Raw genomic sequence first — 24,018 nt, forward strand, 5'->3', positions numbered from 1 at the left:
TTATTTTGCATGTGAGAAATAGCTCAAAGGTCCTTTTTACAACTTCCACAGTATCCTAATTTAAAATGCAACGCCTGAGCCACCAGCTCTGAAAAACAGCAAATGACAAAGGAGATAAAACCCAGATGAAAGAACTAGAGACAGGAAGCTGTTGCAACAGGTGTTGCCTGTCCAGCTGATTTCATAAACCAGTGTGCTTGTGGCAAACCAAATGGGACACATACTACTCTTGTTGCCAAGAACTTATGTTTTTTTGGGGGTTTTTTTGTTGCTTTGTTTGATTTCTCTAGTGTCTCAACACACATTGTTTGACTAGTGTTCTATGACGGTAATCTGGCAAGCTGATTATAGGGCTGAAACAGTCCAGGAGGGGAAGAGTATGTTGTCAGGATGAATTGTCATGGAACAGTAACTGAGACATCGACTAGTCCTGACCTATGTGTCATCCCTGACATCTCTCATTTAGCCCAACTCAGGAGGATGCTAAGCTGTTTGAATCCTGTGCTGTGGGTAATATAAATGAAATGGATCAATACACCCCACATGCCCATTCAACACTCATTGACTTTGCTGCTGCAAATGTCTGCATGAAGCTGGTAGATGGACAGTGTGCTTTTCCAGTGACCTAATACTGTGTGTACGGCAGCATAACATAAAAATCTCCAGTGAAATATCTAAATATCACTGGGTTTCTTTTATTCTGCATTTCTTTCTGCCGTCAAGGAAACAAACTCAACACCCACAGCATTATCCTTCATACTCGCACTAATGAAGTTAACCTTGTTCAGGGCATACATTTGGGTTTGATCAATAACAAACTAGGTCTATTACAATCAGTCTATTGGTTCTGAGCTTGGCCATCTCTCTCTTCTAAAATGGAATTGTCTCCATCAGTGCACACTAAGATAGACAACAACAATCTACAAGTAGATAGTGGTTCCGTGTTGAATTGAGGGTGACAGACTAAACTAGAAGACCATTTAAGCTGTTGCTCTTTTTATTGACTCATGCTTGTTTTAATAATCAATATGAGGTTATTGCAAGTAAATTTACTTTAATTACATTACAGAACGAATATCAGTTACAAACAATAGTCTGCACAGTTGTTAGGGCTATTTGGCAGTTGCAGTCTTCCCTGTGAGCAGTAGGTTGTCGATTAGTGTTTGATATGGTGTTCTGTGAGGTTTCTGGTGCTACATAGTTGCTAAGGTGTCTGGGTTATTCAAAGAGTGATTCTGCATGGTTGCCAGGTACTGTCTGGGAGTTTCACCATAGACCATAGACACAAACAGAGGAGAGTAAAGCACTGGATGGCATTGACATCATTCAAATGGCTGTAGTTTAAAAATTATAACTCCATTTAATCACCATGAGAGCTGAACATATTGTATTGCTAAAAATGATCTGTGCAAAGTGTATCGAATTATGTGAGTCAAGGTACAGTAGTTGTTAAGTGCTGCTGTTGGTTAAGGGTCAAAAGCATGTCAGCGACTCATTATAGATGACGTTATAAGGGTGAGATTGTGTTTAACATTTTTAGAAATAACAATCAAAAATAAATTAAAATAAATGAAAAGGTCTATGGCATTGATAATTCAATTAAATTAAATCATTTTAGCAATTATGACATTAAGATACCTTGAACTTATTTCCAATTATCCAATCCTACACAATGGTGGTAGAAGGTCTACTGATCTATCTATATACTGTAGATAAGTAGAACCAGTCCACAATATGCCAAAAAATTTATGAATAATATGATTTAACTCTACCCTAAAGTTGTATATTGTCCATAATAGTATACAATAACTATATTATCCAGGATTAGCTTCTAGGTTGTGAGCATGTGACTGTGCATCCATAGTTAGCTAGTACTAGTGTTAGTATCATAATAGTTCAGCAGTATGCGCAGGTAAGATGTCCAATCTTGCAGTAACACAGATGAACTATTGTTTTTGTAGTCCCACTGAACATGAAACTGCTCTTCTGACTGTGAGTGCACTGTTTTGTGAGCTGAAAAACGTAATACATGAGGGAACAGTACATATACAAGTACTGTATGGAAATTATGGGAACCTTTAGACACAGTGGTAATACAGATGAGTCAGTCAATTGGCTACAGTTTTAATCAAGCAGAAACCTCTGTGGATGTGAAATAAAGTCAACAACTGCAGTTTCTTGAATGTCTACTTGAGGCTGGTTACAGCCTAGTTAATCTACATAAACTCAGCTCTGGTACGGACAACAGTTTTGGTCAATATAGCTAATTTCCCTATTCATGACTGTACAGGCGGTACATCTTTATATAACTCACCCATTAAAATTGTATTTGGGCTTAAAGTTATGCATAATTTAGAACATAGCTGTTTTAAATGAGAAGTGGTTGCCATGAAACTTCAGCCAGCCTCAGCTCCACCTACGATCCATGTCCTTTACCCACGATCCACGTCCTTGCCCATTTTTGGATTAGCTGGTTAGAGTCCATCTCTTCTAAATCTAATTTCTTCTGCTGGCAGAGGCAGGAATGCCAAGATTGCGACAGTCAGAGCTATCACACTAAGCTTCATAACGGCTCTTCAGAAACTTATGGGTCACCCAATCATGTCTGATTTTCAGTTTTAATAGTATTTTAAAATGTCTGTGTATGTGTATTTTATTGAGGTTTTGGGTGTCATTTAAACTAGGAGGGAAATAAAATTAATATCAGCTCAGTGCCTTTTCTGATGACTGTTTACGTTTCTGCAATTGGAGAGAGTGACTAGTTCATTCTGACCTAAGAAAACCATCCAGCACTGTCTCCTGCCTGCCAAATCAATCTGCAGATTTCACTGTGACCACTGTGTTCTTCTAAGTCACCAAAAAACAGCATAAAAATCCCTCACAGGCTGCAGCAGTATGGTTTGTTGTATGGTGGCCAAAGAAAATGAACCTTATAAATTTATAACTACATTTATAACACAAAACTGCAACATGAACACAGAACATGGACTATGTTAATGCACAACATAATACAGTATTCCTGTTTTATATTCAGGTCTGTCTCCTAGCTGAAATACATATACATGTAGATGTAATAACAGTGCTGGAATTAGCAGGTATGCTTGTTGCATTCCCAATCTCCTGTTCAGTAAGGGATTTCTCAATTTTCAAGTACACATATGCTTTTGGTCTACATACAATTTTCCCTCAAATCTGTGCGTCTACTGTTCTTGACCTGAGTCCTGATATGATCTGTTTGTTCTCCTATGGATTCCAGTCAGTTATAAAGAGATTATTTTTTCCATTGCTGCATTTTGATGCCTCATCAGTCTAAACCTTTGTTTATGTTTGGATCACAGAGTGCAACTTTAAAAGCAGTCAGAGAGCACTGTAGTGGAGCTGAATAGTTGTGAATGTGTGACATGATGGATGCTCAGGGCCAGTGTTCTGGAAAACGTGATTCCACTTCACACCTAATGGACTGGCAAGCCATCCCCTGGACTGCTAGAGTTCCTAAATAAAGGCCTAGACATTTTGCCAAGCTGACAACACTGCTGACATCAAATTAAAGCTTTACTATCTATCTCTACTGTCACGGTCAGACGCACACTCGCATAATGTTACAAAAGTATAACCTTCATGTGAGGAAATCAGCATCCCTCTGGTTACAAAAACTAACATCTAGAATATATTTCAGATATGTATAAACCCAGCACACATTTAATAGCTTTTGAGATGCATTTAGGTCATCAATCAGGCAAAGCGACGGAATCTTGCTCCAGTTATTCAATAGTTCCAAACAAAACGACAACAAATACGGTATCTAGTCTTCCTTCTGTTAGAGAACATCACAAAGCCATAAGCTTCAGAGCCACATTTGATATTGTATCTCCCTGCTGTGAGCTTTAAAAAAAAAAATACTCACACAATGGACAGAAAAAGACATAGGGAGACAGTGAGACAAAATACAATCCTGCTTCTAACCTTTTCTTTCTGCTCTTCAACCCTGGGTATTTAGGCATCACAAACATAGTAAAGAAGGGTGGCCAACCAGGGGGGCTACCCTGGTCTGACCTCGCTAGAAATGGGATGACTTTGATATTCCCTGGGCACACGACACAGGGTACTCAGATTAAAAGCCTTTTATTCACCATGACCTTTCCTTTTGCCGTCTTTCCTCAGAGAAATCTTCCCTCCGTCTACTGCCATCTCAGTGACAGGCTATCCCCACCAAAACAAAAGGCCAAGTGGTAGGGTGACACAAAGTCAATATGGGCGACTTGTTCGCGTTTGAACACATTACACAGTAACCTCTGTTGTTATTGTTGCTTATATACCAAATGTGTAGGGGAGAAAATGCAACCTGAGATGGGACATGTTGATTAATTACCATTGTTCAGTGCCTGATGCATTTCTTACTGAATGTAGATTAACTGTATTTGTTAATGTCAAATGTTAAAGCAGTACACTTTGTGTACGACAGATTTTTCATCTACAGCCTTAAAACTTTAAATTAACATTTTCAGTCTTTTGTTTCTTGGTTTTGTTTCAAACATTTACATTTAACAATAGGTACTCTATCATCCAGTGCTCGATGGTTGACAAGACCCGCTGTGACACATACCTGATTGAGTTTCAGTCTGCTGCTTTGTCCCAAACTTTGGTCATTATCACCTTCTCGATGTGTACATGACCTCTCGTCCTCAATATGTCATGTCTGTGGGTGGAAACTGGTGCTTTCCTTAATCTTATATTTTGATGCTGTATGGTGCTACAACAGTTCCCATGAGGTTTTGACATCCCACCTATGTCAAAGGTTTTTGAGAAGCATAGCTGTTGACTGTTGGCCTAACAAATATAACAAATATATAACAAAAATATCCCGCCTCAGCTTTTAAGAATGATTGATTAAAAGACAACTCTATGTGAGGATAAAACAGAGGTTATCAGGGACATTGGTTAAACTGTAGAACTGTATTTAGTCAAAATTATAGCCCAGTCACATATATTTATGGTCCAGTGTGTGGGATTTGATGACATCTAGCAGTGAGGGTGGTGACTGCAACCTACTCGCCTTGACTTCCCCTTCCAAGTATGTAGGAGAAACTTGAGTGGCAATGAAATGGAAAATTCAAAACACTGTATCCAGAGTCATTGTTTTTTGTCCATTCTGGGCTGTTGTAGAAACAGGTGGACCCACTCCCTCTGTAACTATAAAGGGCTCATTCTAAGGTAATGAAAACACAACAGTTCTTATTATCAGGATGATATGCTCTGACTATTTTATTGTGCTTGAGATTGTCAAACGTATCAATATTTTTCGACATCACATGTTTAAAGCAATATGATCTCCATTAATTTGACTTTCTAGAGTACCCTAAAGTGCCAAAGTTATTAAAACAACCCAAACAGATCTACAATTACAGAGATGCCATCTGCCATTGATAAACTAATGGAGCGAGTTTTGTTTTGGGGGGATACTTTGTATTACACAGGAACAGCTGTATTTTTATAGAAAGAGAGATACAAAGATAACATTTATGATGTTTGTGGTAATGTGTTTGTTAAGCTGAACTATACGGACTCAAATGGAAACAAAGACCAACAGACTGAATCAGTTTAAGGCAATTTATTGAGAACACCAGGGAGAACATTCAGGGGAATAGGTGATCCAAAGGAGGGGGTGTCCGGGGTGGTGCAGGACTGCTGGTGGCAGGAGTCCAAAAGTGCAGTAGTGAACAATTAGAGCTGAGACGGTGGCGGATGGCAGGCGGTCTTCCTGAGGCACAGAGAAAATCAGAGTTAATGCAAAGATCAAAAACTCACAAAAGAGCAAAGTTCAAAGGAACATCTGGCCGTCGCACTTGTTACCACTACGGTGACAGAATGATCTGGTGGAGTTCGTGTGGAAGAGTCGTTCTTTTCTACGACAGTGGTTGAATAGTGTATCCAGAACAGGTGGTGAAGCACTCAGGGTGGTGAGAGGGAAATTGGAGGCCACGCCCAGAGACAGACAAGACAGACTAAAATACAAGGAAAAACACTGGGAACGGATGAGGCAAACAGCCTTCATATGACATAGTATTGAAAGAAGTATTGAGAATCATTTTTTAAATACTAATATAATTATAGTTTAAAATTATGGTATCGTGACAACCTTATTTCTTCCAATACATGCTGGATGTTACACACTGGACCTTTAATATTGAAACAGTTTTATTATGTGACTCATATTTGAAGTATAACTACACCTTTGTAATAAAAACATGCAGGTGACTATTAATTATTTAACCATTTAGAATGCCACCATGTTGGATGTACTGCTTCTTCCACCACCCGGCTAATCTAAATATTGGCAAGGATCGAGGATCATTGGTGGACCTCAGGTGAGGCGAATGACGCCTGGGTGCTCTAATAAGCCATCTGCAATGGCATTTAGCTGTCAATCAAAGTGGAGCCGCTGTTAATTATGCACAACTTAAAGCCAAAGCAAGGTATTACAGTTTTTATCACTTCCTCATTTGCTCTAGCCACGGAGGTTGCCACTTGAAAAAAACACTCTCTGTCCGTGACATGTAGACTGCAGCTTGAGTTTGTTTACCTCGTCTCTCGTTCTCTACAGTGTAACACTAGCACACTGAGAGTCTGCCAGCTATGGTCAATCAAACACCGGCTGAGACGAAAAGAAACATTTCTGATAATTCCTCTTTTCTTCCTTTGAAAAAAAAAACCCAAACTATTAACATTACATTATAAAAACACATTACTGAATGTGAACAGTCTGACCTTAAGACATTAATTGGGAGGGATTTACACTTTAAGGTGAACCACCCAAAATCCTAGAATGAAAAGAAAAGGGACAAATGAAAACAAACTTTGGTAAACATAAGAAACCTCTAGCCATGTTTATTCACACTGCAAATTTAAAAAAATGTTTTGACAGCCCCCTTTTTATGAAGATTACTGAAGTCCAAAATATTCAAGACATCAGATAAACAATAATTACCCTACACAATAACTCTGTGTTTTTGAGGGGAAACTGAAAAAAAAGAAAGTAGCATGTTTGAATAAATACTGAGTGAAGAAGTATGACTAAATCTTTACTCAGGTATACGCACTCAGACAGAATTTTATTTTTAAATAATCTGATGCAAAATTGTTTAAAAGCATTGCCTGCCAATTTCACTGCAATAGGAAATTTTCTTTTAAATATATATATTTTTTGGTCTTTTCAAGCTTTTATTTTTGAAAGAGACAGCTGTGACAGTAAACATGGGGAGAGAGAGATGGGGAATGACATGCAGGAAAGAGCCACAGGTCGGATTCGAACTCTGGGCTTCCGCAGCAAGGACTGAGCCTTCGCATATGGGGCGACTGCTCTACCAACTGAGCTAAACGCTGCCCTGGGAAATTTTCATTTTGAACAGCAATCATTACATTGGTATTAAAAATAATGATGACAAACAATCTGTTTTCCTTGCTGTTATGTTTAACGCATATGGTGGAGTGTCTTAGTAGGATTAAATATTAGTCGACGAACACAAATCAAACCATTACACAACCACAGACGCACATAAAACCATCATCTTTCTCTCTCGCAAACAGATGCACACCCGCACTTCCTCTCTCTTTGGTGTAAGAGATAAAACATGGAATATAATCACAATAATTTGATTTGAACGGACATTAACATGTATGTTGTTCCCCTAAATTCATTATGGCTGCGCTTTTGGCTCAAAGCTTTGTTTGTCATTGTCCAATTGGTCCATGCCACCCGCTAGTAACTTTATCTCTCAGTCCAGCTTTCCATCCACCATGGCCAATTCCTCTCTCCCTCCACCCACAAAAAATTGTTCGCTTTGCACAAGGCCCCCTCATTCATTCTAATTAAGCCAACTGAAACTAAATAGCAGAAGCTTTGTTTACAAGGGGCTAGCTGTGCTCAGCATTCTGTGCACGGAGGCACTTGTCTTTACAGCCAGTCAGGGGTTTATCTAGAGCTACACTTACTGCTTACACTAATTTACATTTGTGTTTTCCTTTCCACTTATTTCCATATCTGCCACAGAGGTCCTAGTTTTCCTATATAGAGAAAATGTATCAATCACATTTACACTATAACTAACACAGACTGTGCGGTATCACCAAAGCATAGGCACACATTCACTTTCGAGAGACTGAACAGTGATGCAACATCAACACCAGCAAGAAAAAACAGTAATGCAAGACGAGGTCAATAATGATTTTGGTCTGAACAAAAATAAGCAAAATAACATTCCAATGAAACAAATGCAAATTAAGGTCTGCCAGGCGAGTTCAAAGGAAACATCAGATCCTGAAAATCTCCTTGACGACTTCACATGGTTGATGGGAGATCAAAAAGCTTGGCACAATGCACTCACTGCCACCCTTAGGAACTGAGATGAGTAAGAAAACGATATAATCACCTCTTATCATTTCATTTTGAAAAAAAACAAAAAACGAGACAACAAAACAAGTTTGTCAAAAACAGAATGTCTTCACCTAAGTGGTGAAATTATGCCAAGTCTTGATTGCCTGGTTTCCAAAGCCAGCCTGCCAGCCAATTAGACAGTGTTAAACTCACCCTCAGAAAACAGTTATATTTTGTAGCCCTGCCAGGCTAGACAAATCAGTGGCCACAAAGGGGCCCTAGACACTTCCTTCTGGTGACTTTTTATGCAAATGTAAATAACCACAACCTACCCAATTACAAATTAACTTAGGGTGGAATGATCTGTGAAAAGGGAAACACAAAATTCAGGTGCCAGACAACAATGATATTCATCAAGGAGGACAAATACAAGTCACCCTTAATCCATAGGATCCTATAAGCTTTATCTATATGCTGTAATATTGTGTGTAACCTAGACAATGCTACCCTCCAACAATGCTTGCCAGTTAGTGCTAGTAAGTAGTGCTTGACAGTAAGTAAATGCTCATTTAGACCTTAGCTACCAACAAGGTTTAGGGGTAGAGTTAGGGTTCAGGTGCAATGCAGCAGTGTTAAGTCCAGAACAGGGCACTTCAGGGGCCAGTCAAATCTCACCCCATTGACCATGCCTGTTTTATTAATTGCTTTTTGGTGAATGGTGTTGTTGAGTAAAGTGTTATCTTATTTCTTGCGCACTGCCTACTTTCTTGCCTACTTACAGTTCATATATTCTCCGTGTATATATCTGAAATTGCAAGACTAGAATTCAACTCCTATCTATATTTCCATGGTATTTGTTATATACACCAATTGTTCTAAGTCTGAGCCAAATCCTACCAACGAAACACAATGCAGAGTCATGGCCAGTTCCAGTGGTGTCTGTTTAGTTACATCAAATTACACATGAGCATCATCATTACACATCAGCAGCATTTTCAGTAAAAGCAGTAGACATGAAAAGTGCTCCGAGAGACCAGCATTAGCAGTTTAAAAAAGAGAGCAACGCGGATGAGAAAACTATAATCTGTTGTGGCAGCAAGCAGAGAGCCAACCCAGAAGAGAAACAAAACCCAATACCTGTAAAGCATTTCACTGTGGTCAATTACACATCTGCTTGATCACCAGGCAAGACGCTTAAGGAGAAAATGTTCAGAACCCTCTGTCTTACTCCAAGAGTCGATTTCTAAAGGAAAAACATTACTTTTGCAGAATATTGAAAACAAACGTGGAGTGGGGGTGGGGTGAGGTTGTGGTACAGCAATGCTTACCTTGCTTATTCCGGCCCTGTAATGCAACAGTGAAGCATTTTTCTGAAAATCCCCCCGAGTGCTAATACAAAGCCAGTTTGCTGTCAGTTAATGTTATGCCAGGTAGCCAGGAAGCTACCAAACCCTACTCTAGCGTATCACCAATTTATAAGAAGCAAATGTAAAAGAGATAAGAAGGGACGGGAAGCTAAGTTTCTCCGAAAATAAACTACAGATTAATTGACTGGTTAGTTGTTGCAAAAAGGGTACAATAATGATATCTTCCTTTCCTCCTTATCTGCAAGTTGTTTCCTAAAAGACATTTCCCATCCGTCTAATATAACGACTCTGTCAATACACTTAACAGTCATGCCTTGTCAGTGCTGAAGACCTAACTTTATGTCAGTGGAAAGATGTACAGTTTCAGGCTCCACTTTTAGGTATCTCATTTGAAAAAATGACTTCAGTTGGAGTGCCCTTGACAACCTGGCAATTTTTGACGAGGAAACGAGCCAGCATACGTGGAGCTAAAACTGCTCCAGACGTGGGACCTGTGGATCCTTTCCCAACCAGATGAAGCAAGCTTTTGGTAGGGGTCTCCCTGCAGGTGGCACCTTTTTGGAGTGAGGAGACGAAAGGGAAGGTTTATTTCTCTCAGCTGTTGTGGAAACAACTGTGGATTCATAATTGGATGGAATGGATTGAGATGTGTCAGACTGGTTAAGAAATTATACATGAGAGTAATAAAAGCATTCATAGATTTTGGAGGGTATACATCCGTTCAGAAATTACAATTAAAGAAATAATTAAAGGGACAAAGCTTGTTTTAGTTATGAGGTGGTTATGAATTTTCCAAAATACCAAAATAAAATGTACAGGCCTACCTGGTTTGCATCTGTACCCTGTGATTTTAGCCCCTAAACCATCCACCTGCTGCTCATTCTTTTTTCTTTAACTGTAATATCTCTAATTACGATGTTTAATTGTATCACACTAACTGTATATACAATAAATTTGCATTTCATGCACTTATTTAGTAGGTCCTGTGTGTTGTAACTACGTTATAATAAGCAACCATACTGCTATATCCAGCCTGCAAAAAGCGTTATTATAACAATAACTCATTGAAGACTGGACATTTTTATTGAATGATATATGTTTAATAGTTATTGGCATATAGAGAGAGCAAGGAGTGCAGCAAAAGGAACAGACATAAAAGAAGACAAAGCTACGTTATATCGCCTCTGAGGTGTTTGAGCCACATGTCAGCTCCAGAGGTGTCTGCATTTTGAAGGAATGGGATTTGCCCGGAGCACACAGCACTGCCTCGAAGTTAGAGGATTACCCTGGTCCAGGCTGTGGATACAGAGGTGTGAGCAAGTATATGGGTGCTTGTGAGTGAGTGAACGTCTCAGTGTGGGTGAGAGATGGGGAGAGAGGCTGAGCTTCTACACAGTCTTGGTGTGTGTAAACAACCTTGTGTGCAGCACAGCGCCTCAGGGTGTGAAAGTCTGAGGGAGCGGCAGCTTACTCCGAGTAGCTTCAGTTATGCTCACATGTTGCTTCCTAAATTCAACATGCCCTCAAGGCTCTGTGGGCTTCATGTCAAGATCAGTCACAGATTTCTTAACCTGATTCTAAGAAGGGTATTTGAATATAGCTGCATGAGATATTACGAACTGCAAATAATGCGTGAAATATGATCATTTCCATGGCACTGTTGTGTGGTGTATGTATATGTAGGCATGTCAAAAAGGCAGCAGCGTGATGTCACAATGGCTGCCTTCATTTCTGTTTTTATTCGATTATTTATCAGCAAATTTGCTTCACAATGAGGCTCATCGTCTTCTTCTGCTCATAGGCAATGTAATCTGTGTATTCAGAGAAAATCCCCAAAAAATATAGCACCATCTGGTGGTGGTCAGTGTTAATCCATTTATCAGAGTAATTAAATAAGACGTTTCCCTGCAGCCACTCATTATGCAGTGTTACCAGCAAATCTAACACTATAATGAAAGCTATACTGGGATAGTTTATCTTTTTCATTTCATCATAGTCACTGGCCAACACTGCACTACTGATAGTTTGCAGAGTACTTATGCAGTGCTCCTGGACATACAATTAAACACTTGACCTTTACTGTCTTTATTACTATATATAACCATTTTAGGGTCATTATTAAACTCAGAAAATGTTATGGCTCCTATAGCTCATATTTTTTCCCACTCAATATTCTCATTTTTTTTAATTGTATTTCTTATTTGCACTGTATACTTCCTCACCTACCTGACATTATTACACAGGATTTTGAGGGATTTGTGGCAGTCAGCTGATTAAATATTTAGCCAGTTAATTGTGGGAATTTGATTAATTAGCCAACATAATCATCAGATTTTTAAGTTGAAAATGAAGCCTCAAATCAATATACATTTAGACTAGGGAAAAATAAAATGGTTATATCTGTGGTTGTTTTAATGAACAAGTCATAGTCACAACCTCTAATTCACTCGTCTTCTTCTATTTATGAGATTCATTTTATTGAAGGTTGCAGAGCGAGATCATGCCTTCGCTTCCATCCACTTGCCAGTGATCTGTCTATTCACACCAGCTCAGCTCATCGCTCCTTGTCTGATCCCCTTTTTTTCCCCCCCTGTCATCCCAGTTTTGTCATTCAAATGATGTTGGAACCATGTAGGCAGAACATTCAGAGCCAATGCTGGCGTTTACTCTTTAGCAAACTTGTGTTAATAATATATGTTGGTGATGAAAACATGACAAGTATACATATTACCGCTCATACATCGTTTTTGAATGTGTAATGGCTTGGCATTGAACAACTGACATAATTAATTAAGCATACTCATGTCAGTATGCATGATAAATTTATATGATTTTTGAGGGTGCTGTTGCCACATAGTGCTGTGTACATGAGGAATGAAAGAGCTACTGTCATCTGAAATAAAAGTCTCCAGGAACAGCTCAGAAACATCAGGACAAACATTTCTCTTTCCGATTATTGTATTATTGTTTAATGATCTCAATTAATATTTTTCATTATCAGGTAAGGCCACAGGCTAACCCAGACTATTAACAATTACCATTTATAGTACATTACTTAAACTCACCATACGTTGTTTTTAATGGTCTGACTAATGTCTCACACTAATGTGCTGCCCTTGAGAGCCTAGCAACACACTATGATGTATACAGTTGGGAAGCAATGCCTTGGCAACAATAATGCACATAGTTTTTACCCCTTATCCATCCACAAATATATATTTTACATTTAATTTGCAAAGACAGAAGGTTTTAGGAGGAAATATCCTTTAGCTCACAGTTTCATGCAATACTGATGTATGTTTCTTAATCCACATATAAACACACAGGCTGCACAACACCGTCGAGAGAAAAAGGAAAATTCTTCTCTCCTACCGGCTCACACCTTAATTTTTTATATAACAGAGCTGTGAGGACTGGTTTTGCCCTGAGGTTGTTGCTGCATGCTTTATGCAAAGATAACAAACAAATTTCAGGAGGCACAATTTTGCAGAAAAGAACAGATTTGTCTTGAGACATAAACAACCTGACAAAGCAAGCGCAAGAAAGCACATACACATAAAGACACACACATAATGTATCCTGTGCAAGGCCGAATGGTTCCATGGTCATGTTTGGAGATGATGGCAGTGCATAAACATGTATTGTGTGCTTTGGCTCCAGTTCTGAAAACACGATTTACTTTGTATATAAAAAGGAAAACTCGAAACCCCGGGAAAGGCCATAGATGGACAAAAACACCATTATTTTCATCATTTCACCCAACAAAAAAGGTTATATATGACTCTCAACACCATTATTGTATGATGTTTTCGATTCTCTAAGCTTATTGTGTTTCAGGTCACTCATAAGTCAAGCTCTGCTGAATCAGCCTGGGTTCAATTCTAAAACGTGGCTCTTTGCGGCATGTCATCCCACTCTCTCACTCAACTTTCTACAACTCAGCTTACTTATAACTTTCTACAGCTTCTATCTAATAAAGGCAATCAACCTGAAAAAGAAAAAAGGAATGAAAATAACAAGATATAAAGATTGCTACTCCCTTTTGTAGCTAAGTATGTTTACTCTGTATTAAGTACATTATAAATTAAGTACAATATGAAGGTTTAAATTTCATTTAATGCAACAGACAGGTGACAAATTAAAGGAAAAGATGGCACCTTACTGCTTACTAAGACACTTTATTTTGTTTTTTTGCTTTAATTTGTCACCCATCTTTACTTCCTTCTATTCCACTGCACCTCACAGTGAAATATTTCTAGTTTTACATTAATTTATTAGCTGCAGTTTGCATATGACGCTACTGTATAAAATTAGCTCCAACTCAACCAACTCCAACATAAAATGCTGTTTATACTGATGTAATGCTAAAAGTATATATACACCTTGTATATGCTTTGAATGCAGGTTTTACATTGTGGTGTTGCTACTTTTACTTAATCTGAATATTTTTTCCACCACATCTGACAAGTTGAAATGCTAGTTTATAATTTCATGCAGGTTTAAACACACATACAGACATTTTAATGATTTGTGGCTGTTGTTTTCAAGATCAAGTTTGAGTCAGATACACTTGTGACCCAGGTTTTAATCTGGATCAAATCTGTCCTGTAGCGTGAGCTGCATAAGGACAGCAGGCTGCACGCTTATGATCTGGATTTAATGTGTTCAAACTGCGGTAAACTGTGAGACCTCCTGTCATTAGTCATTATGCCAAATCATACTCTACATGTCCACTACTTGGGTTGAAAGTAACTTTTTCTCTCTGTTTTGGTAAGACTCTTTATAATGGAGTTCATCTCACCTACTGTAGGCAAATCATCAAGTGAAAATGTCACAGAAAGTTAAGACAAGGCCAGTCAAATAACTGAGCATTTTCATGACCTACAACATGTCCCTTTACTATATTATTATTAAACAAAAGACAAATACAACTTAAAAACAGTATATCCTTCATTGCTCCTTTATAATAAGTTTTAGTGCGTATAGCTTTCCTGGCTCTTTATTCTGTGTCACTGCTTTGCGAAGTGTGCTGCATCACTCCATGATGTTACATGTCCTTGGTATCTGGAGAGTTTGTTTTTCCCAATGTTACATAAGGCTTTGAGGTTTACCCACTACAATGTCACAAGGCTTTAAGAAAGACGCTAGAAACACAAGGAATGTTTGTCAGATTTATTTTATTAAGATAATTTCAGACAAAACATATATTTCTTTAGAGACAACATAGAAGTACATGACATCAGTTGAGTACTGTCTCAACAAATAGATCAATTTTAAATGGTAAAAGAGTGCCCACTGTAGCACAAAAATAACGCTGCCTTTTATAAAGCAGACATTCTGACATGTTGTTAAGGCGAACTGTTACGGTGAAAATTCAGAATTTGGACATTATTAAAAGAAGGAATCTGCTCACATTAATGTCGGCATCTATTGTACACCTACACACAGATGCGCACACACACGCACACACACACACACACACACCTACACACATACAGTATATATACTGCGTATATGCACACACAGACACAGACATATTTCGTTAACTGTGAAGTGTGTCTGAGGAGGAGGAAATTGTTGTCAGAGGTAACGAAGGGATCTGCGGGGTTAACAAATTAACTGACAGGCTGTCTGATTTTACTGTCAGCGCTCAGACAGAATCCTGGTACTCACTGGGGCTGGTTTTAATACAGGTACAGAATACCTGACATTTGACAATAAAATAAAAAAAAGAGAGAGAGAATATTGTCACTCTTTTTCTTAAAAATAAATGGAAAAAAAAAAGTTCTCACTAACTGCTGCGTTTTCACACATTTAATTTGGAATGTTTCTTGCGAACGACAAGTTTGTGAGTGTTGAATATTTAACTCGGAGGCCTCTCTGTGGTGAGAAATTCAGACAATACAATGTCAGGATGTCAGCAGAGATATGCTGTGTTTTTAGACAGTGGCATGAATCTTAGAGTGTTAAATGGGGGAAGGAACCAAATGTACTGTCTTTGACATGATGTGACACGCACTGTCTGTGGTTTTAATAGAATCAAAATCTATATGAGAATTACAAAAAAAGATTACTATACAAAACAAATCTTATGTATTTGATAAGTGCCTTAATTAGGAATCGTCCCAGTTCTCCAAATATGTAAAAGAACAAAGCAGGTTAAGAAAATGATTCATAGTATGAATATCATATAACACATCCAAAAAAAAAGCTAAAAAATATTACATAGAGACATTAAATACAAGTTTACCTCATCATATTGCACAAATACTCAAGTGGCAATTTGTACTGGCCCTCTTTGTTCTCTGTCGCTACACAAATACTCAAAGAAAATCAGAAATGCAGAGAAAAACGTACATGTACGCACAGACTGAGAGGGGTAACAGGCAACATAGCTCACATATAATGAGGAGAGGTTTTACAAATGGTTGAATGTTTTTGAGATTAGGTTTGAAAGTGAATAAATTATTTTAGCAATCCAAATCAGAAGGTGAATAACTACTGGGAGTGTGAATATATATGATCTAGTAAAAGTAAATCAATGTGTGTCAAAATGTACGTATATATGGAAACGATTTAACATCGCAGTTCTGATGCAAAGTACTGTACTGTGGATACAAATTGCTTACTTACGCCACAAGACCTGGCGTGTGATTGTAATGTTTTTTGATTTTTTTTTAAAGAGGTAAAAGAGTGGCAATAAAAATATAAAATACATTTACATTTGTACATTGAAACAAGCAGTTTACGGATCAACCGTCACTCTACAGTTGTAGGCCTCATGAAAGTCACCGTTATGCACCTATGCAGCTTCTGTCTATCGTTATCACTGCAGTGGCTGATGCAGCCCATCCAATGTAGAGAGCAGAAGTTAATAATGTTGACAAGAAACTCTTCAGATCACTCTTAAATGACAGTTTCCATATCATTACGTTGATTTTCAAAGCAGTCTTAATGGAATTAAAGCGCAGCTGAATGACTAATACTATGTTGCAAACAGTACTTACAAGATGCGGTGTCATACTAGTTACTAGTAATACAGTATGCAATCTAAAGTCCAGAGCTGATGACTTTTTTCAGAAGTTAGGGAAACGTGGGGGGGCTTGAAGGTGTTTAATCAATTTTTGGCAGGGTTTAAATGTACAGATATGGATATATATGTATGGATGTATATCAATATTACCTTCTCTTGGAAATTGGGTTTTCTAGCCAATTTGTTTAAAACAAACATTTGCATTTAATCTCACAGATTTCACTCCCTTCTGAGTAAGAAATATTATTAGATGTGGAGCTTTACGGAATATTTTTGCATATTATTGGTGGAATAAAAGTCTACGGGAGTTTGGTCACATTGAACTGATGACACTTCAGGATGTAGCAGGCTTGCTTGTCAAAGTGAAACCTCTGAAATGCATTGGTGATCATCATTAACATCCATTAGAGATTCTTTCCCTTCTGGGCTTCTCATCTCCAGTCACAAGATAGAACAGAACATTAATGTCTGGCTACATTTTGCAAGCAGGTTGGCCAGTTTATAATTGCTTAATGTAAATCTTCACATAGGGTTTTTATATACCACAAGCTGTGGAGATGATTATAATGGCCTGAAAACACTTTATATCAGTTATTTTTCTATTGTGTGTGTGTGTGTGTGTGTATTTTATCACACACATTACATTTATGGTGAAAAATTGCAGTTACAACAAATTGTCTGGCAGTTATTACAGATTCTGCTGAGAAGTGACATTGTGCAAAGGAAAAGTACTGGAATTCCACCTCCAGGAAGACTATTTTGGGGAAACTCCACCCTGTGGGCGTAGCTGTATGAGAGGTACTTAGTTCCATATATAAGTCTGAGGTCTGAAAACTGATGTGCAGAATTTTGGTACTAACTCCTCATTAGGGGGACATTACTCTCTTAAAAAAGCCATGTATCTCTGCATGCTGTCCTGTACATTACAAGAGCGATTACCTCTGAGTTCACATAAATGAAAGTAATTTTTTTTTTATTAATGGTTCATAATTCATTGCTACCTTTGGGCCATAAATATGATTTAGGATATTGTTGAGTTATGAAAGCTATTGGATAGCATGAAAATGGCACCGTAACTTAGTTTCAAATATAGTGTCAACTAGAAGATTTCACCAAGTGATACAAGAATAAAACAAAAATTGAAAAAGGCAAAAAAAAATAAGATCAATTCACCAGAGAAATCTAGTGTTAAGTTTAAACTTATCTCCAGACTTCTAAATAATAGGAGGTAGCTGTTAATCATTGACCTCGAACTCCAATTAAGACAAATACTCCTTGAAGTGAGTATTTCATTGACTGGTTTGAGATCCTAACATGTTGAGCTTTTTAAACCCCGAGGCATTGTTGATAACTTTTGGGACTGACCGAGCCAAAAACCTTCATTTTTTTGTAGCTTAGATGTGAATGCAAAACAGCTTTTCATCTGTTTTTCAAAGTCAGTCTTTTGACCGGTTTGTCTCCTGTCTAACTATTATTGTACTGCCATCACACAAGCACAATTCATTGGAAGGAATGCAGTGAATTTCCTGTTAGCTCTTGGGGGATATGGTTTGTTTTTCCTGTTTCTGGGAGCCAATTTTTTTTTCTTCTTGCCCTCTTTAACTTCCTGTCTAGGAGCTTGACTTTACAGAAAGGCTGCAGAGGTGAGCGTCAGAAGCCATTGATTAGACTTCTGTTATCCGTCACCCAGCGCCCACCCCCCATCCACCATTACAAACTCCTAGATCACATCCATTTCAGGCTTGAGGTGTCAAAGACGTGGGTCGTGCTTTTTAATGAGAAGGAGCAAGGAAGGGAGGAATGCTTTGTAAGCATTATTAAAGACAACAAAAGCACAAAACCCGTATAGGTGACTTTGAAAGGAGATGGTGGCCCTGCTGGTGGTGGAGATTACCATAATCTCATGCCATGCTGCTGGTCGGTGTGCTCTGGGTGCTTCCAATGCTAGCGTTGGCGCTGCTGTTCTCGGAGGGGGAGGGATTGGTGGAGACAGGTTGCCGTTTTGCTCCTGAGCAGGGACATCCTAAAAAGGAAGAAGATCAGAGAGAAGCCAATAAGATAAAAAGAAAAAAAGAAAACAACCAATAAGAAGAAGAAGAGAAGAAACAATCCTTACCAGGAAGATTTGCTGCAGTAGAGCTAATGTCCAGTCCAGTTGGGTACCCTGAATTAAGCAGAATGTGACGATGTCAAATCTATTCAAACATCAGTTCAGATGTATATTCAACCAGAAACCAGAGGTTATACATTTACCTGTTTTAATTTTGATAAACCACAGTGCTCCAATAAGTAATACTCCAATCAGGAACCCTCCAAATGCAATGCACAGAACACCAGGCAGGCCAAAATCAAAGCATGGTGGGGCTGAAACATACACATAAAAAAAAACAATGTATGCAAGCTTTGTTTAAGCAAAAGCAATATCAGAAACCACAAGTCAAAACTGGTAGTTAACATTCATGTCAACAAAGTTGAAAATAAATTTGCAGAGACTGGAAATGTTCTTGATACACAGTAGGTGGTCAGTCACAGTGAAAAATAAATTAGGTATGGTAAATATCTTGCAGAGATGTATAATATAATATGTGTCACTTGGGTAACAGCAAAAAGTTCAAAGATTGGCTCTGATCCGATTGGCTGATTTCTCCAGAGAAACCCAAGCAAACAAGAAGTCAAAGTACCAGTTGCCAGCAGCAAATTTTATTGCGGTTTCACAGAACACCCAAACAGTAATTGTACTGCTTGCTGAGTGAACACGTTTTTTTATCTTGAATTTAAAATGTAGGAGTTTACTGGCATGTACCAATAACGGTATGGGTGTTTTTTTGTTTTTGTTTTTTTTAATAAGAAAATCCTGCTTTCAGCTATATAACCATGTAACTACAATGCATTTTTGTTCTTTAATAATATTCCTTCGAACAATATAAGCAAAGCCCAAACAGTAAAAAAACAGTCATTACTTTTTCAGGGTTAGACCTCCGCTTAACTGAAATTTAAAAAAAGAAATCTATCATTTTCTCTGTTCTAATTTAATGAAACAAATTTCAATTTACAATCAAGTTTGGCATTGGTAATGTTCTTTGGGCAAGCTGTGTTCTGGCTTGCCCCACACTTCGTGCTTCAGTGCTAACAAACTTAATAGAAAACATAAAACCCTGAGCCAGCAGCAATAAAAATCATTTTGCCTCAGTTCAGCTCTGGAAGAGTAAGAGAACAGGTAAGCACTAAAACTTGCTTCTGACATACAAACATACTGTACTAACGTGCCAAGGCCATCTCCACATATTTGCTCCACTCATTGTGGTCTGGCAAGAGGATTATCTTGAAATAGATGTAATTTGAAGAAGGCTCTAGAATAGATTATGGACAGTTTTCCCCTTCACTCAGACTTCACCTTAAACCTTTAAACATCTGATTGTACAAACTAACTACTCACTGTGCAGTAATCAAGCTTTGCTTATGATTTTAAAGCTGGAAAATAGATATTATCGACTGAAACGTCTTTTAAAATGTTCCACCAAGATCAGTTCTCACATAATCATGATACAGAAAGCAGTTTGGGAGTTTGGAATGTTATAATTATAATCTAAACTTTGACTTCTTCAGTATGCTCTGCATCTGACCAGACTGCTGTCAAATTGTTTTCAGACGTAGCTTGTCTGGGCTTGTCATGTGTTGTGGATCAAAAAAAATATGTGCTCCTTCAAATGCTTTTCCTTCTCAACCTCCTTCTGCTACCTGTAGTGATCCATCCACAAGTATCCAGAACATTTGGAAGAAACTAATCATCACCTTTGCACGGGTTTCTCTCACCTGCCTCTGCTGCCTCCTGCCTCCTGGTGGAATGTGCTAGGCTAAGAACTATACTGGGCTTCATACATTACAGCTCTCCTTTCCTGAAGTACATTAAAGAGAGGACATGAAGGACAAAAGACAGTGGGTTTGTTTTGGAGAAACTTGCCACCACTGTGTGCATCATGTTTATTTGAATAACTGTGTGTAGTGCAACTGCTCTAGATGGACTCAATACTGATATCAGAACATACAACATTCAACTGAACTGAAAGTACATAAGGAAAGTATAAAGCCCAATATTGGATTTGACACCATAAAGCTTAATTTAATATTTTAATTTACGATTTCAAATGAAAATAAAGTCTGCATTAAATACTATTTGGTTAAACAATACCACATTTCAACTGAAATAAATGACCCAGAGCACTAAAACAGTGACATCTTGTGGGCGTTTGGGTTGACTGCATCCCAGACACCCAACCCAGTTTGTTGATCTTTCAGTGAGGAACATTCCCTGACCCCGAATGGGCCAGAAACATCACAGAAACTTGAGCAGGCTTTCTCTTGAGACTTTTTTTTTCTGTAATCAGTTGCTGTGTTAGTTTGTGTAAGTGAGGCTTTGACAGCAAAGCTGAGTAAACAGGAGCAGGAAGCAGAAGCTCCAGTGCAGGTGGAGAGGAGGAGACAGACAGCAGGCCTGTGCTGTGACTCCCTAGAGCCCCCTGTATGAAAACTAGCAAACAGGAATGAGTGCTGAATGGAGCCCTGCCCAGTGAAGCCTCGCAACAGAATGCAGTCTGCTAGTGCTGCTGATATAACCCTTGTATCTCTGACACTAGGCTAATGAATGGAACCACATGAATAGACCTACCAAACCAGCATTGTTCCTTACAGCTAGTTCCATTCCTGTATTTCAGTACGTCCCCGTCTCCAGAACAAAACATTTCTAATTACGTAAGCAAAGAGGAGGACAAACAGGACACAGGAAAGCATGGATGAGTCGTTTAGTCAGCTTCCCCAGCACATACAGCTGCAACACTGACATACCAACTTTTATCTTTCTCCTCTAGAAGGAAATGGAGGATAAAGAATAAACAAATCTGTTATCAGTTTTCATAAAAGACGTGATCGTGATAACCCCCTATTTAATCAACATCTACTGCCTTGTGTCTCTTTAGACAGAAATTGAATCATTACATTTTTTCCTAGGAATGAATCATCTGGCTGGAGACATCTTTCCTTGTTTGAGTTAATTGTGTTGAATGGTCTGACAATAGCACCAGGCCCAGTGGCTGTGTTTGGACAGCATACACAGTCAGACCACTTGGAAACACAAAGGATTTTGCACCCCTCCCCTGAGGGCCATTACTTCTGATTGTGGCCACAAGGTCAGCCTGCAGTCCTTCCTAAAGGACGAGGCCCTGCCCCGCAACCCCTTACCGGCTTCACTGCATATCCTGAGTTCACTGCTATGACAACCGCCCGAGCGGCACTTCTTGTGCACTGAAAGCAACAATAGGAATGAAAATGGTAGCAGCAAGCTGCAATTCACTGGCCAAGAACCAGACTAGCAATTGATTCCTGAGGGCAAAATAAATAAATAAATTTAAAAGTACTACGTTTTTTGAAAAGTTCAGAGAGTTTATTGTTAGAGAATTAAATATGAAACATTTATCATCATAGCAAAGATTTATCAAGAAGTGACACCATCAGGAAAACTTTTACTGCAATTTTTTTGTGGAACATTTTGGAGGCTGGACCTTTTTGTAATTGTTGTCTTGGTGCATTTTCATTGATGTAAAAATAAATGATTTTTTAAATAAAAAGGAATCAATCATTAATCAAGCTCAAGAAACAAACTGAAAAAAGTATCACACATTAGTGGAACACAGTAGTATTGCAAATGTGTTGTGTGTTTTTTTTTCTTCTGGAATGTCAGTTTTAATAAGTAAGTTATAAAATAAGAAAGAAAGAAGCAAAAATCAGCTAAAACAAAAGACTGGGGCCTATTCTTTAACAATAAATATGAGATTTTTGTGTAGACACTGCAACAAGTCTGAGTAGAAATCATTTGTTTTACAAAAAAAACACTGATTCTGAGAAGAATGTAATACTATTGGGTCTATACTGTATGTGAAAAAGCACACACAATGAACTGATCCATATTTTGGAGTTAAAACTGAACTCACTTGGTGGTTGCAGACATGGCTGGGTAACTTCCAGGTTCCTCTTTACTCTTCCTGCATCTCCACATTTCTATTGAGGTGGAGAAGGTCAATATGTTATCAGTTTGTCATTAACTTCCAGTAGTTCCTGTAAGTTCCAGTATTTTGATTAAGTCCCGTCAAAAGCCCCCCACCACAACAGATCTACACTGCCAATGAATGCAAAAAGCCAACCAAAGCAAAGGTGTAACACAGGTTATATTATAAACATATTTATAAAAACATATATATATTTAGGAATAAAAACACATCAGTTTGACATGGTTTATTTTAAGCACGACACCTGATAAATTTCCTACCTCACTGTAGCAAAATTTGACGGAGCATTCCAGATCCCATGTGGTGGACGTCAGCTCTTGGATCTGATCTAAGGAGAAGCTGAGTCGTGTGCTATTGGGACAAGAATTTAAGGAGCAGGTCTCTGGTATGAAGGGCAGCTCTTTCACTACAGGACATGAGCCCTTGGAGTGCACAGTGCAGCTGATCACCTTGATGGTCAAGACAATATTCCCTATAGTGTGCCCTGAAATCTGCAGGAAACAGAGAAAGGATGAAAAATATAAAATGAATTTCAACAGAATGGAAAAAGCACAAGAATGAATCTGACAAATGGGCATGAGCTAAGCGCAGTAAAGTGATCTTTTTTTTTTATGTTTGAGATGGATTCACCAATATCATATTAGCTGCAGGTGAATAATGAACCATTTTATTGCTATGCTACATTATTCAACATACAATTAGCTATTTTTATGCAGGAGTTGAATGAGGTCATGTACAAAAAAAAAACAGCTGAGAGAGGGTGAATGATTTCTTACCTCTGCATAAATTCTCTTGTCACTCTGCACCTTGGTGTTCGGGTCCAGTGGAGAACGGTAGTCTGGGGAAGTGTAAAGCTGCATCATCAGAGGCATCTGAGGTGCAGTAGTTGTGATGGGAGTGACTGGTTCTGGTACTGTGACTGTAACTAAGAGAATAACAAATAAAAAAATTAAAAAAGAGATAATGCATCCATTCAATTTTATCACTGTTTCTAGTGACCTTCATACAAAAAGTTGTCCTTTCCTGTGTAAACTTTGCTTTTATAACACTTTTTCTTTTTTAGGTCTTTATCCTCCTCTAGACAAAAAGACTTAAAATGAGAACTTAAAGACCTCAAAGGGCTTATTCAAACTCCAGCATAGCACATTGTGTATGTAAAATAATATAGTGAGTGTGATAATGATAATG

General features: G+C 38.2%; 1 protein-coding gene across 5 annotated transcripts in view; it reads right to left on the minus strand.

Annotated features, from left to right (window-relative positions):
- Window positions 1-14,898: 14,898 nt before the first annotated feature.
- Window positions 14,899-24,018, minus strand: part of eng (endoglin) — a 38,365-nt gene continuing 29,245 nt past the window's right edge. For 3 of the 5 annotated variants that reach the window (XM_019276275.2, XM_010737446.3, XM_019276276.2), the window contains exons 9-14: window positions 23,607-23,755; window positions 23,091-23,321; window positions 22,756-22,822; window positions 19,025-19,135; window positions 18,888-18,935; window positions 14,899-18,794 (exon numbers count right to left, since the gene is read on the minus strand). In XM_019276275.2, coding sequence (XP_019131820.1) covers window positions 18,673-18,794; window positions 18,888-18,935; window positions 19,025-19,135; window positions 22,756-22,822; window positions 23,091-23,321; window positions 23,607-23,755 — 728 coding nt within the window. In that variant the 3' untranslated portion in view covers window positions 14,899-18,672. Of the gene's footprint in view, window positions 18,795-18,887; window positions 18,936-19,024; window positions 19,136-19,155; window positions 21,513-22,755; window positions 22,823-23,090; window positions 23,322-23,606; window positions 23,756-24,018 lie in introns of those variants that run through there. The other 2 variants (XM_027282272.1, XM_027282270.1) reach the window with 2 other exon arrangements.

This window comes from Larimichthys crocea, chromosome IX (genome assembly GCF_000972845.2).
Source record: "Larimichthys crocea isolate SSNF chromosome IX, L_crocea_2.0, whole genome shotgun sequence".
Classification (NCBI taxonomy): Eukaryota; Metazoa; Chordata; class Actinopteri; family Sciaenidae; genus Larimichthys; species Larimichthys crocea.